General features: G+C 53.1%; 2 protein-coding genes across 6 annotated transcripts; one reads left to right on the top strand and one right to left on the bottom strand.

Annotated features, from left to right (window-relative positions):
* Positions 1-593: 593 nt before the first annotated feature.
* TMEM176A (transmembrane protein 176A) lies at positions 594-5,345 on the bottom strand. Of its 2 annotated transcripts, none has more exons than XM_019959321.2 (7): positions 4,993-5,345; positions 4,012-4,222; positions 3,435-3,545; positions 2,269-2,325; positions 1,884-2,093; positions 1,224-1,334; positions 594-869 (listed from the first exon to the last, which is right to left on the bottom strand). In XM_019959321.2, the coding sequence occupies exons 1-7, from the start codon at positions 5,328-5,330 to the stop codon at positions 828-830; spliced, it is 1,080 nt and encodes a 359-aa protein (XP_019814880.2). In that variant the 5' UTR covers positions 5,331-5,345; the 3' UTR covers positions 594-827. The 2 variants fall into 2 exon arrangements, with proteins under 2 accessions (XP_019814880.2, XP_019814878.1); XM_019959319.2 differs by having other exon boundaries at positions 4,988-5,110.
* Positions 5,167-13,461, top strand: TMEM176B (transmembrane protein 176B). Of its 4 annotated transcripts, none has more exons than XM_070788407.1 (8): positions 5,168-5,190; positions 6,417-6,483; positions 7,895-8,126; positions 10,367-10,477; positions 11,104-11,160; positions 11,398-11,619; positions 12,508-12,627; positions 13,146-13,461. In XM_070788407.1, the coding sequence occupies exons 3-8, from the start codon at positions 7,935-7,937 to the stop codon at positions 13,236-13,238; spliced, it is 795 nt and encodes a 264-aa protein (XP_070644508.1). In that variant the 5' UTR covers positions 5,168-5,190; positions 6,417-6,483; positions 7,895-7,934; the 3' UTR covers positions 13,239-13,461. The 4 variants fall into 4 exon arrangements, with proteins under 4 accessions (XP_070644509.1, XP_070644508.1, XP_019814875.1 ...); XM_019959316.2 differs by lacking the exon at positions 5,168-5,190 and adding an exon at positions 5,414-5,566 and having other exon boundaries at positions 13,143-13,461; XM_070788409.1 differs by lacking the exon at positions 5,168-5,190 and adding an exon at positions 5,448-5,590 and having other exon boundaries at positions 13,143-13,461.
* The last annotated feature ends 2,173 nt before the right edge of the window (positions 13,462-15,634 follow it).

Genomic DNA, 15,634 nt, shown 5'->3' with positions numbered 1-15,634 from the left:
AACTCTTGCAACCCCATGGACTGTAGCCTGCCAGGCACCTCTGTCCATGGGATTCTCCAGGCAAGAATACTGGAGTGGATTGCCATTTCCTTCTCCAGGGGATCTCCCTGACCCAGAAATCAAACCTGGTCTCCTGCATTGCAGGCAGATTCTTTACCGACTGAGCTGTGAGGGAAGCCCCCCACTTTTTTTTTGTGGGACAAGTATCCAAGGTTTGTATTTCATCACACTGTTGGATGTTCTAGCTTTATAAAAAAGATTTCTGAAATGATTGCATCTCAGTGTTATCTTATCTAATTCTTAATATTTCCAAACAGTCAAAATAAAAAAAAAGTACAACTCTCAAATAGTCAAGGATTTACCCTCTTAACTCTGAATTGTAAGTAGCTGGGCTCAGAGTCTCCATTCCTTTCATCCATCCCTGGGTATTTGGACCCACAGTTCCCGGTACCAGCCTTAAAGAGACTCTGTTTTCAGGGATGGCTACTCTAGCCCCAGAGAGGGGTTGTGAGCGGGAGGATCTTCCTAGCTTTGCTGTTGGCTCATTCTCCTCTGTCTCCCTCCAGCCAAGAGAAATACCCTAGGCAAGAAGCTGGGAGCAACAACAGGGGAGTTTATTATCATCAGTGCTCAAGAGGGGCATGAGGCAGGCAGGTGGTGAAGGTGAACCGGAAATAGGCAAGAACAGCTGAGACGGTGGAGCAGGCGGCGGCTGTGGCCATGAGGGAGGATCACTGGGTCAGACAGAGCCTCTCTTCCTGGCCTGGCTTTTCTCTCATGAGGCAGACGCTCCAGGCACAAGTCCTCTGGAGAGGCAGGGCTGGATCTCACTCACTCCTGACAGTTTCTTCCAAGGGAAGGTCTCTTTTCTAAGGGAAAAGGAGAGGGTGAGATGGCCCACAGGGGAGAGACAGTGTAAATGCTCTCCTCCAGGGCAGCTCAGTTCTGGAGTCAATTGGATCTGACATCAGCCTCGTGCAAAGAGCCCTAGGTCCCACCATGGACCTGCGCATCCCTGGCTCCATGGGGTCTTTGGACTGGGTACCACTTAGTCAGGGATAGGAACTCCCTGGGCTGGGCCACCACGGGGGTAGCAAAACAGGAATCATGCCTGTTGAGACTCTCTGTAAGGACCCTTTTCTCCTCCCCAAACCACCCACTCTCCATTCCTGTTCCTGCCGGACAGTCTTGCTGCCCCCACCATGCAAGCTTTAGGGACTCACCTCCTTACGTCTGTATCTTCTCCAGCAGCACAGACACAGGGGCAGCAGAGATGCCAGAAGCAGTAGAACCCAGACCCCTAACAACATGGCATTGATGCTTATGAACAGGGCCTGGGGACAGAGGACCAAAGCTGTGAGCCCCCAGAGTGACTGTTGCCATGTGGAGTCTGTGTCCCCCTTCCACATGGCACAGGGTCACTCTCCACCCCATTTGTCCTGTTCCCCATGTCTGTAGCTTCCAGGGTTGGGGGGTGGTGGGATGAAGAAGGAGCCCTGTGTTGGGGGGTCTGTGAGTGTAGCATGGAGAGAGCAGCCAGAAGCCCCGTTGGTGTCCTCATCAGAACAGGGACAGGCTTGGGCTGTGACCCGTTTCCCTGACAACCCCGAGACCTGAACAGGCATCGAATCCCTTCACACCTCATCCCGTATGTGCAATATTAGCTCTATCGGCTCATTTATTCTGATTTCGAAGTTTGTATTTCCCACAGATCTGTAACTGCTCACAAACTGCAGGGACTGCTTGTGTTTTGTTCACTGCCACGTCTGTCTGTTGGGGCAGAACAGGGCACACCCTCTTCGATGGACGGCCTCCCTCCCATCCAGGGTCGGACTCCCCCCACCCCTTCCCCCGCCTGCTGCCCTGTGTCCCCGCCTGGCTACCTTCAGCATGTTCACGTAGGCGGTGCACTGTTGCAGCCTCTCGAGGTCTGGACTCAGGGTGGGGGCCCCGGTGGGCCTCCAGGAGGGGGAGACATTACAGATGCCCTTATAGAAAATAAAGTGGTACTCATAGAATCTTCCAGCCCCGATTATGGTGGCAGCAGTGGCCGTGGAGAAGGCTGCCAGGGCGAGCAGGGTCCTCAGCAGGGCCTGGTGAGGAGCAGATGCAGAGAGAGACCTTGGAGACTCAGTCTCTCTGGTGCCCACCCTGGGGCCAGGGGTGGGAGGGGGGGAGCCCAGGGGAGGGGCGTGTGATGGAGCCGGAGGCTTGGGAAGGCCTCCAGCTTGTGGGCCTGGTGTTCACCCTTGCCCTTCCCCAACTCACCCAGTAGATGCCACCTCGTTTCTCGTAAATGAAGGCGACAGCTCCAGCCAGCACAGCCTGGGGAGAGGTTGAAGCTGCAGGGTTTGTGCAGAACCCCCAACTCTCGCATCCCCTGCCTCCTCCCCAGCTGCCCGCTTCCTTTTTCCTCCATGACTCCCGCAGTCGTCTAGCTGGCCCTTCCCCACAGCACTCCACACAGGCCCGAGGTCTGTGGTCTGTAAGGTCACGGGGAGAGTATTGAGGCCTGAATTAAAACTCCTGAGGCTGTAGGACCCTCTACTTGGGGGACATCAGACAAATGCTCATGGTCAAGCCAGGAGTGAGCCCTCCTTCCCTTCTCCAAACCCTCTCTTTCGAGGCAGCACCAGGGGCTTTACGAAAGCTCCAGGGTGGTGGGGTGGAACGTGCAGGTTGTTGGAGGAGCTCTCGGTACAGGATGAGGGTCAGCCGCCTCTGGGTGGGTGTGGGCGCCCATTCCAACAGCGCTCAGGCTCCCACCCAGTGAGCCTTCCAGGACAGGAAGCCTGGTCAATCCCGGAGGAAAGATGGATCAGGATCCTGTTTGGCTGTAGCTCACCTCAGTGTTTTTGCCATGGTAACCATGAGGATGGTTACTTTTGGCTCCTCTCTTCATACGTGCGCTTTGTTGTTGTTCTGTGAGTGTGGGCAGGACATGGGGTGCCTGGGTCCTGCCATGACCCACCCCCCCATCTCCTGCTGCAGGTGGCATACCCCCTTCTGCTGACATCACCACTGTGGTCCAGGGGTCCCCCCTCCCCTGAGAGCCCGGTGTGCAGGACCCGCAGAGGATCATGCGAAGCCAGCAGGAGGTGCCCCTGGCTCATACACCCTCCTGCACGTCCTGCCTCCCCATCTCAAAGCAGCGCCGGAGTCTAGAGATGAGCCCGCCCAAGATCCTCAGCTGATCTGTTGAAGGTGGGAGAAGCGGTGGGAGAGGCCCCGGGCAGCGACCTGGGAGGGCTGACCGGTGGCCGTGGCCATCGCAGCCCTTGGCTTGCTGGTTGCCTGTCGGTAGAAGCAGGGCATTGGCCTGGAGGAGCCGGGGGTGTGTTCGGGTGCCAACAGTCCCTGTTTTGCTGGGGGCGATGGCAGTGGCCTCTCTCTCCTCGCATCCATTCTGCCTACCGTCCTCCTGTCCCACTCACCACAGCCCCTGTCCAGATGGGAGCTCCCGAGTTCCGCAGGGTGGTAGAGGAGAAGATGTAGAGGAATCCTCCCAGGACCCCGCTCAGCAGCCCCAACACGATCTGCATCACCTGAAAGATGAGAAACCTAAGCACACGGATCCTGGATCCCAGGAGCAACCCTCTGCGCCTAAGTCTCAGGGTAGCTTTGGAGACCTGCCACTCCAGCTATTAACAGTTAGAACCTCAAGAAACAGAGAGAAAAAGAGGGGGGAAGGGAAGGCAGAGGAGAGGAAGGGAGACAAGGGGAGGGGAGGGAGAGGATGAACTCAGGGCTCCCCCAGCTGGGACTTTAAATGGTCAGGGGCTCCTTTGGCCTTTCAGCCCATAGCCTACCCTACCCACAGCTCTCATTGAGAGGTAAGTGGGGGGAAAAGCAGGAACTTGATCTCCGGTTGGAAGATAAGACTGGCTTAGCCTCCTGTTTAGAGAGAGGCTGCCAGGGAGGGTGCATAGCGACAGGAGAGGGGCTTCCCCTTCCAGGTCTGGGGAGCCTGGGCATCAGTCTGTGCCCCTTGTGGCCAGCAGCCTTACTCACCCAGGAGGTCGCCAGCAGCCGGTGGCGGCCCAGGGCGCGGGAGGTGGCGCGGGGCCTGGGCAGGAGGAGGGGCTGCAGCAGGGAGCACCCGCCTAGCAGGAGCTTGGCCAGACCTGACTCGTGGTGGAAGTGCACCTGGATGCTGGCGGGCTGGGGAGCCCTGGGGGCTGCCTCCCCGCAGTCCACTGTCTCCATGCCTCTGGACACCCACCTGGCGGGGAGGAAGGGAGCGTCAGGGGCGAAGAGTGGGCAGGAGGAGGTTGGTATGGATTTCACAGGAGCTGGTGGAGACCCCCTACACCACTTCGGGTCACAGAGCAGCACCCAGGACCTGTCTTGAGGGGGCATCTCGTGAAGGATGCTTGAGTCTCCTGAGGCTGGGACCACTGCTCGGTCTATGGGGCCTCCCCTTCCCCCCAGACCTTCCCTTCATCCTCCTCCCACTGCCTTGGGGGCTGGACCAGGCCGTGTCCCAGAGTTCTCACTTCTCCCCTTTGCCCCCAGCAGGCTTGTGCCACCCCAGCCCCCCTGCCACCGGCTCCTCTCTCTGCCTCTTCCCCTTTGGAGCCCCCAGGCTGCTGGGCAGAACCGAGTCCTGGCTGCCTCCTGAATTTCTCTGGAAGCAGCTGTTCCCTAGCTGAGTCTGGGGACCCTCCAGCAACCACTGAATATTCCTCTCCCCACCAATGGCTCCTCAGTCCTCCTGTTCTAACTGTGCCCCTCCCCTCAACCCCACAAACCCAGTGTGAAGGATGAAGCCATGGGTGGAGATGGAGACCAAAGGTGGGAACAACTTGGCATCAATGCACCTGGCCCCCCACTCCTGTACCTTTCTGGAGGCCCCTCCTCTGCAGGGGAGGTTGGTCCCTGCCCCTCCCTCCCTGCCCAGCAAGTTCTGGAGGGCCTGTGGCGGCAGGGTGGGGCCTCCTCTGAGAAGGGTCTTGGGGGAAAGGGCCCCCCCAGGCTATGGACCTACCTTACCTGCTCTCCTCAGGGACCGGCAGTGGAGAGTGGTGGGCAGGGCTGGGGAGACCCGAGCAGGCAGAAGCGGGAGGTACTTGGTGGAGTGCCAGCAGGGAAGGATGAGGCAACTTCCCAGCTGGAGCACAGGGCCCCTCCAAGGTTTTCCAGCTGCTGGGGAAAGCTGGGCTCTGGCATCCGGGAGAGCGCAAGGGCCAGGTAGGTGGCCTGGGAGACTGAAGAGCTGACCAGCCCTGGGAAACCCTAAGAGGCCATTCTGTCTCCTGTCCCCACCAGGGCAGGGGCTTTCTGATCAAGAATTCCCCCAGTGTGTGTACTGTCTGAGTAGGTATGGGCATGCTGGAGTGTATGTGTGTGTGCCTTCTCCGGCCAGCCTGACTGTCTACTCAAGACCAAACCCCCCTAGAGGGGCCCCTTTGGCCCAGCTTCTTTCTGGGAAGTCAAGATGCTGAAGGTCAGGTCCTTATAACTCCATCCCTTCCTTCTGCTTTCTCCCACCCCCCGGTGGGTCTCAGCTCTGGGCAGCTCCTCCCAGCTCTGCCCGGCTTGGCCACTGGCTCCCAGAGGACAGCAGGTGAGAAGAGCCTTCACAGCCTAGGTGATCCCCCCTTCCAGGAGACACTCACTGCCAGACCCCAACCCCCAACTCTCTCTAGGAGGCTCCAAGACCAGTCCCCAAAGCCCCCATCCTGTCTCACAGGATGCCATTCTCCCCAGTTCCTGGTTCCCCTGGACCTTCTTGGAAGGCAGGGATACATTAGCGAGAGGAAGGGACCCTAGAAAAATGCCTGGGGAGGGCCGGGAGCCCACGTCTGGCCACATCAACTGGGCGGCTGTTCCTCCCTAGTGCCTCATGCCTCTATTCCAGGGGTAAGGCGGCTGAGGCTAAAGAGGGTTTGCAGTGAGAGGTCTTTTGGTAGGAAAGGTGGAAGGTGGAGGGCCCAGGGTATAGCATGGGCCCTGGCCCTTTCTCTCCAGCTTGAGGCGGTACTGGGAGGAGCCGGGCAGACAGGAGGATCCAGGGCTGCGAGGAAGAGCTCCATAACCTGGAGTCAGGGTGGCGTGAAAGGGAACCTTCATGGGGATGGCCTGGCTCAGAGGAAGAGCAGGAATCTAGGCTGATCTGGGGACTGGAGTTGGGAGGTGGGGTAGAGGGGGGAAGTGGTGGTACCCAGAGGACTTGGAGGGAGTAGGGGGGAAGTGCTGGTACCCAGAGGCTTGGAGGAGGGTGGAGGGGGGAGGTAGCAGTACCCAGAGGACTTGGGGGTGGGGTGGGGCGGGGGGAAAGAGGTGGTACCCAGAAGACTTGGAGGCAGCTGGAGCCTAAGGCACATTCTGGGCCTTAATATGATGCTGATTCCTGGAGTCCAAGGATGATCTGGCTGGAATTCTGACTGCGCTTCCTGGGGTGGGTCTGTGAACAGGTCTGAACCTCCTTGTGCATCTGCAGAATCGCTGGACACCTGACTTGTATCCTTCACAGGAGGCCAGGTAGGTGAAGCGTGAAGCTGCTCTGAGAAGCTCATACAATACAGATGGGAAGACTTTAAGTTTATCGTCCTCGCTGATGTTATTAGAATCATTATTAATAATGCTATGATTTAAACAGTGATCATTAGGATGACCATGAGAATTGCTTGTAGGGGATTTCTTTTGGAATGAGGCAAGTTGATTCCAAAATATGCAAGGTGAAGTAATCCAGCAAAAGTGGCCATCAAAGAGAAAAGTAACATGGTGAGGGGGTCAATGAAATAGCTCAACTGAATATTAAACTCTGTATTTATAGTTAAAATTTATGGTCATGGTGCATGACTCATCAGATCCACCAATGGGCCAGTTAAAGACTCAAACAGGCTTGGTTTCCTATGGGAATTTCATTTTTGCTCCAGGGAGCATTTTAAATCAGTGGGAGAAAGATGATGCATTCCATAAACAGGATATATTTTCAGAAGTTTAGAATCTTAAAAAAAAAAACAAAAAACAATTTGGATCCATTTTTTCCCAGCTTACAAGGTAAGTTCCAGACAGACCAACATTTAAATGTGAAAACTGAAAACATAAAAGCACTTAGAAGAAAACAGGGAAGAATTATTCTTTTATGATCTTGACATGGCAAAGTCCTTTTTAAGTATGATATAAAACTCAGAAATCATGAAAAATGAAAATTTTGATTATATAAAAATACAAGCTAAGTCAAAAATAAATTGCAAATATTAAAGCCCTATCTGCAAGTCATGTCACAGATAGTAATTTTTCAAACACACAAAGGACTCCTGTAAAGACCAAAACAAAACAATAAAACAAGGCAGTCATAGGATATGAAAGGGAAGCTCACAAAAGAAGAGGAGAAAGGCTCTTAAACATGAAAAGAAAGTCAACCTCAGTCATAATGGGAGAATTAACAATACTGGAATAGTCATAGAAGAGGATTGGAACAGTCACAGGAAGCATATTAGAAAATGGTAATATTTTTCCGCCTGGAAGGCAACTAGCTGGCTACGAGAGAAAGATAGGAGAGGATTTTAGCAGTATACACTTACTTATCTTTTGATTTTTTTTTACCATATAAAAGTATTATGTGTAAATATACACACCATGCTGCTAAAATAATTCAGATTCCTTTCTTTGTTAATCCCAAACCCCAGACAAACTGTATCTGACCATTTGGGGAAGAGATCCCAGGATACATATGGTGAAAACTCTACAGGTGATTCAGATCTGTATTCCAAATTAAGATCAGGGACTTCCCTGGTGGTTCAGTGGTTAAGACTCTGAACTTTCTAGGCTGGGGCATGGGTTCGATCCCTGGTCAGAGAACTGAGATCCCACATGCCGGGACTTGACATGGAGACTATTTTCTTACCCTGCACTCATGCTGTGTATTCCTCTTCTTCTTCCTCAGCTCTCAGACCTCACTCCTGTACATCTCCCCAGCAGGAAGAATGGCCCAGAACACGCTGACTGTGAATGGAGTTGATGTGGGCTCTGTGCTCTCCCAGCCCACCCACATTGACATCCACATTCACCAGGAATCTGCTTTGGCACAACTGCTAAAAGCTGGGAGTTCCCTAGTGGAGCGCCTGTCTCACCGTCCTGCCAAGGCCAGGATAGGCTATGGACAGCTGGCACTAGGGGTAAGAGTAGGCTGGCTGGAGAGGTGGGTTAGCAAGGTGACACAGAGGCAGGTAACACTCCTTCTCCAATATGATGTGAGGAAAGAAAGTGGGTAAAATCCCCATGAAAACTCACAACTTGTATCCCCGCTTGTTTGGAAGTTTTGACACACAGATTGAGATGGAAAGAAGTAAGGGATCGCTTCTCTGGTGCAATATGAGCAGTCCCAGCCAGAGGTAGGGGTGGGCGGCTGGAAGGATCGCTGGAGGCTGTTGAACCCATGTTGAACCCATATCAGATGCCAGGGGATATGACAGGCACGTTGGGGGGAAGGCCCTTGGTGATCACCTCAAGGTGCTCAGCATCCCTCAGAAGGGTCAGGCAACTACACAAACGCCTAGAGGTAAAGGTAGATCAGGTGGGCACCTGATGCGAAGAGCCAACTCATTGGTAAAGACCCTGATGTTGGGAAAGATCAAAGGCAAACAGAGAAGAGGGTGGCAGAAGATGAGATGGTTGTTTGGTATCACTGATTCAGTGGACATGAGCTTGTGAGCAAGCTCTGGGAGTTGGTGATGGACAGGGAAGCCTGGCGTGCTGCAGTCCATGGGGCTGCAAAGAATTGGACACGACTGAGCGGCTGAACAACAATAGGTGACGTGCTTGGAAGACAGGATGGCCTCCTGCAGAGGGCCTCCTGCAGGGGATGGCATCTGAGCCAGACCTTGAATGGAGAAGCAATGTGTTTAACAGATAGAGGTGGAGGATGGGAGGAAAGGAATTTCAGGTTTTGAGAATGCCTAGAACAAAGGCAAAGAAGCCAAAAAGCATAGGGCAGGTTCTGTCAGAGTAAAGAGAATGGGACTCCTGGCTGATTAGACTGGAAATATACACCATTATTGCTGAGAGCCTTGAGTGACTAGCTGAGGAGTTTGTCCTGGATCAGCTTCTATAGTGGGAAGGATTGGACATGGAGGGATTCTGGGGCAGGCACCCGAGCTTCAGGCAGCCTCCCAGCCAGGTGGTGTCCAGGTAAGAAGTATGGAGGGTCGGCACCTGCAAGGTCACAGCAAAAATGAGGAGGAGAGAGAGGAGTCCAAGTCTTCGGTGGGTGGGGTCACTTGGGAGTGGGTGGACTTGGGGTACCAGGGAGGAGAGGAGTCCGAGAGGATGCTGAGGTTTGGAGTGAGAGTGACCAGAAGACTGGAGCCCTGGAAGTCAGTGAGGCAGACCCTGGTGGTGTGGGGGGTGGGGTCTGGCATTTGGATGCGATGAATCTGAGAGGCTGGCAGGACATGTAGATGATGATGTCCATGTAGGTGGTGATGTCCAAGAAGCTGTGATAGTCAGATCCTCCAGGAAACAGACACTGAGTTGGGTGTTGTTTGCACACCTTTTGAGGTATGCAAAAGGTTTACTGGGGTGTAACATCATGCAGTGCAAAGGGCAGGAGTGGGCAGGGGGAGAGAGGAGGTCTTGATGGAGGCCTGATGAGGTCTGTAGTAGCCCAGTAGGGAGCTTGGGAGCAAAGACTGCCCGTCACAGAAGTCCCGTTCTAGGTGGAAATGGCCCTCGAACCACCGCCTTGCTTAGTCATTGCTGGGCAGCTATCCCTAAAGAATGTGCCTTTGGCTTGAAAGATGTGGGGACCCCGAAGATGGTGACCACTGCAGGCTGTCAGCTAGTGAAGTGTGCAAGTCGCTCAGTCGTGTCTGACTCTTTGCGACCCCATGGACTGGGGCTCACCAGGCTCCTCTGTCCATGGGATTCTCCAGGCCAGAATACTGGAGTGGGTGGCCATTCCCTTCTCCAAGGGATTTTCCTGACCCAGGGATTAAACCCGGGTCTCCTGCATTGCCAGAGGATTCTTTACCGTCTAAGCCACCAGGGAAGCCCAGGCTGTCAGCCAACCACACCTCCTTTCTGGAAGGAGGTCTTTGTGGCCCATCCTGGACAGGATGGTGGGCTTCCCATGGGAAAAAGAGGAGAAAAGAAGCAGGAAGCATCAAATGGGTATGACAAGGTGTGGAATTTAGGAAAACTGGGATTTAGGAAAGAATGAAGGATAAAATACTGTCAAGTCAGAGGGGTGAGGGAGAAGCAGGATGCATTGCTTCATGGATAGAACTTCCAGAATCCAAGCAGAGAAGTCAAGACAGGGCAAGAGAGGGGAGCCATGCCCAGGAGCTGGGAGCTGGGTGTCTGAGCCTGGAGCGTGAGGGCTCATGGGAAGGGGCGTGGCTTTCCCCATCTCTTGCAGGTGACCCAGCTGTTGCTCGGGGCTATCAGCTGTGCTCTTGGTGGGCTTCTCTACTTGGGACCCTGGATTCAGCTGCGTGCCTCGGGCTGTGCCTTGTGGGCAGGGTTTGTGGTGAGTAAGAAAGGGGTTATGAGTCTGTGGCCATACCATCCAGAAGGTGCCCGATCTCATCTGACCTCGGACGCTAAGCAGGGTCGGGCCGGGCTAGTACTTGGATGGGAGGGAAGTGTTGTGATCTCCTTGGGAGGCAAGTGATCATGGACAAGGAGAAAGAAAGTTCCTTTGGATCTGGGTCAGGGATCGGGGGAAGAGACCACAGACCCAGCGACCAAATGCCTTATGTTATGAGGAGGCTGGTGGGATGAGATGGTTGGATGGCACCACCGACTCAACCGGACAAGAGTTTGGGGAAGCTCGGGAGATGGTGAAGGACAGGGAAGTCTGGCGTGCAGCAGTCCATGGGGTCGCAAAGAGTCGGACACCTCTTAGTGACTGAACAACAGTGATGAGGAGGCTGCCTTAGGGGGTGGGCAAAACCTTTCTTTCCACCCTCCGTTTTCCTCTTAAAGGCATGGCTGGGAAGAGTCAGGCTGTTGTAAGCAGAGTCCTGTCTGTCTGCTAGGTTTCTTTGTCTGGCTCTTGGATCCTGCTTCAAACTGGCTGTTCTGGGGCCTGTTGGGAGAAGTGTGATGGGAGACGGTCAACTGGAGGGCTTTTCTGGTGTCTTCTCTTCCTAGGCCATTGCAGCAGGAGTTGGGGCCATTGTCCACGAGAAGCGCCGGGGCAAACTCTCCGTGAGTGAGGCATCCTCTGCCCCGCCTTGTCCTCTGTCCCCCTACTACGTCTATTTTCCTGCTCTACTTTTCTGTCTTCTCTCCTTTGGTTTCAAATATCCTAAGATCTTTCCTGGAGGGGTAGGGAGGGTTTATCCCGGACCAGGAAGCTGGGGAAGAGGAGATTGGTTTGAGGCTGGGACCCCATGGCTCTGCCATCCATGGAGGGGGACCGCCTCTTGAATCTCTCTCTTCTAGGGCTGCGTATCAGGTCTGCTCACCCTGGCTGGCATTGCCACGGCCGTGGCCGCTGTCGTCTTCTGTGTGAATAGCTTCATCTGGCAATATGATGGCTTCTATGACATCAGCTCTGTGTGTGATTCCTTAGTCCCTGTCACCCCCACTTCTTGGTACCAACGAAGAAGTTCCTATTCATCGTGGGAGGAGGAGAACTGCAGAAGATACATGCAAATGCTGATGGTGAGAAAGGAGAGTCAATCTCCCAAGAACACATCACAGCTGTAAATTGGGGGGACTGGGGCACCAGAGGGCAGAGATGGAGGCCCTCTGAGCGTGGACCTCATCTGAGGCTGTTGGTTCAGGAGGTATCTTAAATTGAAGACACCATTCAGATCTCTGGGCATAATCATTCCCTGAATCAAAGGGGATGAGGAGCAAAGAGGAGACAGGATATCATGAGCCACCCTTCTGTCTTTCCTGGTGTGTGACTGGTATCACTCATCCCCTGCCGGGTAACACACGGCCCCCAAATGCAGTGACTTAACACTGCAGTTGGTTAGTATGTCTCACATTCTGTGGGTTGACTAGGCTCACACGGGCAGTCCTCACTTGGGTTTTCTCAGGCAGTTGCAGTCATGGGTCAGTTGGGTGTGAAGTCATCCAGGAGCTTGATTGGCTGGACTGCCAAGATGGCGCACTCACATGTCAGGGGGCTCAGCTGGGGAGTACCAGCCAGGGAGGCTACAATGGCTTCTCCGTGTGTCTTAGGCAACCGGGTTACAATAGACAGCATCCCACTGTGAGCATTTTAAGATGTAGGCAATGGAAGCTGCCAGGCCCTAGTGTCACTTCCACTGTATTTTGTTGATCAAAGCATTCCCAGGCTTTGATTCCAGAGTTCAGGGGGTTGAGCATTAGTCTCCACCTCTTCACAGGCTGTGGTAAAGTCACCCTGCAGACAAGCAAATGGGATGGAGACTGGCTGCCCTTGTGGTTGGAAAATGCAATCTGCTTCAGTGAGAAGGAGTTAGTTGAACAGACTCTGATACCTCCTAGCAAGATGAGAATAACAGAGGAATCACAGGAGCTGACTCCTGACTGTAACTTTTTTTCCCCCTTTATCTTCAGGATTTGTTCCTAGGAATCCGTGCTCTGCTCCTGGCTATCTGTGCTCTGCAGGTCACTGTGTCCTTGGCTTCCCTGGGCGTGGGTCTTCAAAGCTTCTGTGGCCAGAGCTCCCGGGCCCTGGTGAGCTGTTAGGGAGAAAGATCCCCTGGAGGAGGAAATGGCAACCCACTCCAGTATTCTTTTCTGGAGAATCCCAGAGACAGAGGACCCTGGCGGGCTACTGTCCACTGGGTCACAAAGAGTCAGACACGACTGAAGTGACTGAGCATGCACATCACGCAGGGAAAGGGCGGGTCTGGCTGGTGCAGCTCTAGGGAAAGACAGCGGGGCAGGAACACGGCTGAGCTGTGGTCATGCTCCCCTCACTCAGCCTTTCTCTGTGCTGGGCTCTGCCCTTCGCTGTCTGGGGAAGGTGACCCCATCATTTTGTCCTGGGTTAACATCTGCCTCCTCCGCTTCTTTGCTCTCAGTTCCCCACTTTCTCTCTTTTCTGGCCTAGATCTTGTCTAGCTCCCCTTCTTCCATCAGCTTTTCCTTCCCTCCTTCTTTCCTTTGCCTGATTGCCAAATGGAGCTGACTCTGTCCCATCCTTTTCCTCCCAAGAATTGATTTTCTTCCTGTTTTTCTTTTTCCAGCAGGATGAGGAAGGGTCAGAGAGGAATCTGCTGGGGGAGAATTCAGTGCCCCCTTCCCCCTCCAAGGAGAAGACCACGGCTGTCATTGTCCTGTGAGCAGCCAGAGACCCTTGCCTGGACCCTGCATGCCCCTCCCAAGTTGCCCAGGGCCCCTCACTGCCCTGTCCCACAGACTTGCTTCCTGTGCCCACTTTTCTTCTTCCCACCCTCACCTATTGTGGCCACTCCAGGGTCTTCCATTCAGTGAACAGGTATTGTCACGTTTCCCCCAGTGCTGACTAAACAGAAGCAACCCCAAAGAATGATTTTGTGCGGAAAAGATGTAGTCTTTGTTTGTTAATATACCTGGTACATCGATACTCATGAAATTGAATGAGAATTATGCATGAGATCCAACCAGTCCATCCTAAAGGAAATCAGTCCTGAATATTCATTGGAGGGACTGATGCTGCAGCTAAAACTCCAATACTTTGGCCACCTGATGAATAGAACTGACTCATTTGGAAAGACCCTGATGCTGGGAACGATTGAAGGCGGGAGGAGAAAGGGACGACAGAGGATGAGATGGTTGGATGGCATCACTGACTCAATGGACATGAGTTTGAATAAGCTCCAAGAGTTGGTGATGGACGGGGAGGCCTGGTGTGATGCAGTCCATGGGGTCGCAAAGAGTCAGACAAGACTGAATGACTGAACTGACTGACTGACGTATCATATGGAAACCGGGTCCAAATAAGACTAAATTTTTGTTCTGCTCTATATCCCGAGTGCAAAAACTCCTTTTGACAATTTCCTTCTGTTCAATGTAAAGTGAAAATAGCTATCATAGACTTAGGATCTTTTTACCTATTGTCTTTAAGCATCTATAATGGATCTGTGGGCTTTATGGAGCCATGCGAGACATGGACCGAGATCATTGCCTCCCTCCCTCCCTTTCTTCCTTCCCTTCCTCTTCCTCCCCCTCTGTCTTTTTACTTTCTTTCCTTCCTCCCTCCATCCCTGCCTTCTTTTCTTTTTCTCTGTCTCCTCCATCTCTTTCTCATTCTCTTCTTTTTTGCGGTAATTACTGTTGGTTCTCTCGCTACACACACACACCACACACATATACCTGTTATTCACTTCTCATGGTAAATGATATGACCGATAAGCTTTTTAGTTTTTAAGTTTTTTATGTACAATATAAATATATAGATATAAGCATTTCTGTTACGGAACCGGATTCATTTGTCCAATGCGCAGCAAGCATCACCAAATGCCAAGATGCTGAGGTTTGCATCAGAGAAGGCATTTATTTATGAGACAGCCAAGTGAGGAGACGGGAGAATGAATCTCAAATGTGCCTCTCGAAGACAAGGGGCTTGAAGTCTTTGTGGGGTAGAGAAGCAGGGTGGTCTTAGGTGTGGAGAAAGGTGACTCGAAGTGGGGAAGGTGAGGTAGCTGGCACTCTGTACCAGCGTGTCTGATTTATGGGCTTCGTCACGGGATACATGTTCAAAAATGGAGGCACTAGCATGACCAGAGGGTGGAGTTTTCTGATGTCAAAAGGTCGTTCACTGGACCCCCGTGCAGGCTGAGTTTTAGGGTTGGTGGTCCCAATCTGTCTTAGCCAGCTTGAACTGGACAGGGGCTGACTCCAAGTCCTGGAAAACAACTTACCCCATTTTTACTACAAGCTTCCCTTGTGGCTCAGACAGTAAAGAATCTGCCTGCTGTGTGGGAGACCTGGGTTCAATCCCTGGGTTGGGAAGATCCCCTGGAGAAGGAAATGGCCACCCACTCGAGTATTCTTGCCTGAAGAATTCCATGGACAAAGGAGCCTGGTGGGCTACAGTCCATGGGGTCACAAAGAGTCGGACACGACTGAGCGACCAGCATTGTTACTACAGTGACCCATTCATCAGAGGTGTTATCTGTAGGGGACCATTAAGGAGTCCAAAAACAATTAGGATGAGCTTGGTCAGTGAAGGCAGCTTACAAGAGAAGGGGGTTTTAATAAGCTGTTTCCTTACCTGCTGTCCTGTAGGATGAGCCCCAGATTTCTGTGGATCACTGGTTTCTGTCAGCCTGGGCTTCCCTGGTGGCTCAGTGGTGAAAGAAGCCACCTGCCAACGCAGGCAATATGGGTTCGATCCCTGGGTCAGGAAGATCCCCTGGAGAAGGAAATGGCAAGCCACTCCAGTATTCTTGCCTGGAGAATTCCATGGACACAGGAGCCTGGCGGGCTACAGTCCATGGAGTCACAAAGAGTCAGACACGACTGAGCGAGTAACAGTTCTGTCAGCCTTATGGGGCATGGTTTCGTTTCTGAGGGGTAAAAGGCATGCCATGGTCTGAGAATTAAGATGTCATAGGGGTTCTCACATTTTTCTGATTCCAACATAATGAGGGGGCTTGCATTTCCATTGTGACTTGATGACATCTCTGACAGGTAGGTTTTATTCATACCTCTTAGCAGACTCATAGCAGAAGAACTGGCTGGGCACCTCCACCTC

The sequence above is a fragment of the Bos indicus genome, chromosome 4, assembly GCF_029378745.1.
Source record: "Bos indicus isolate NIAB-ARS_2022 breed Sahiwal x Tharparkar chromosome 4, NIAB-ARS_B.indTharparkar_mat_pri_1.0, whole genome shotgun sequence".
NCBI classification, from domain to species: Eukaryota; Metazoa; Chordata; class Mammalia; order Artiodactyla; family Bovidae; genus Bos; species Bos indicus.
The sequence above is the reverse complement of the archived record's forward strand: the minus strand, read 5'-3'. Positions and strand labels throughout refer to the sequence as shown.

Excerpts from the sequence above, each read along its gene's own strand:
- TMEM176A (XM_019959321.2), bottom strand. The coding sequence starts at position 5,330 with ATGCCCATACCTACTCAGACAGTACACACACTGGGGGAATTCTTGATC. Across the intron at positions 3,546-4,011 it reads GGCTGCTGGCGACCTCCTGG|GTGATGCAGATCGTGTTGGG; the intron begins GTGAGTAAGGCT and ends CTCATCTTTCAG. Across the intron at positions 2,094-2,268 it reads AACGAGGTGGCATCTACTGG|GCCCTGCTGAGGACCCTGCT; the intron begins GTGAGTTGGGGA and ends GCTCCTCACCAG.
- TMEM176B (XM_019959316.2), top strand. The coding sequence starts at position 7,935 with ATGGCCCAGAACACGCTGACTGTGAATGGAGTTGATGTGGGCTCTGTG. Across the intron at positions 8,127-10,366 it reads ATGGACAGCTGGCACTAGGG|GTGACCCAGCTGTTGCTCGG; the intron begins GTAAGAGTAGGC and ends CATCTCTTGCAG. Across the intron at positions 10,478-11,103 it reads CCTTGTGGGCAGGGTTTGTG|GCCATTGCAGCAGGAGTTGG; the intron begins GTGAGTAAGAAA and ends TTCTCTTCCTAG.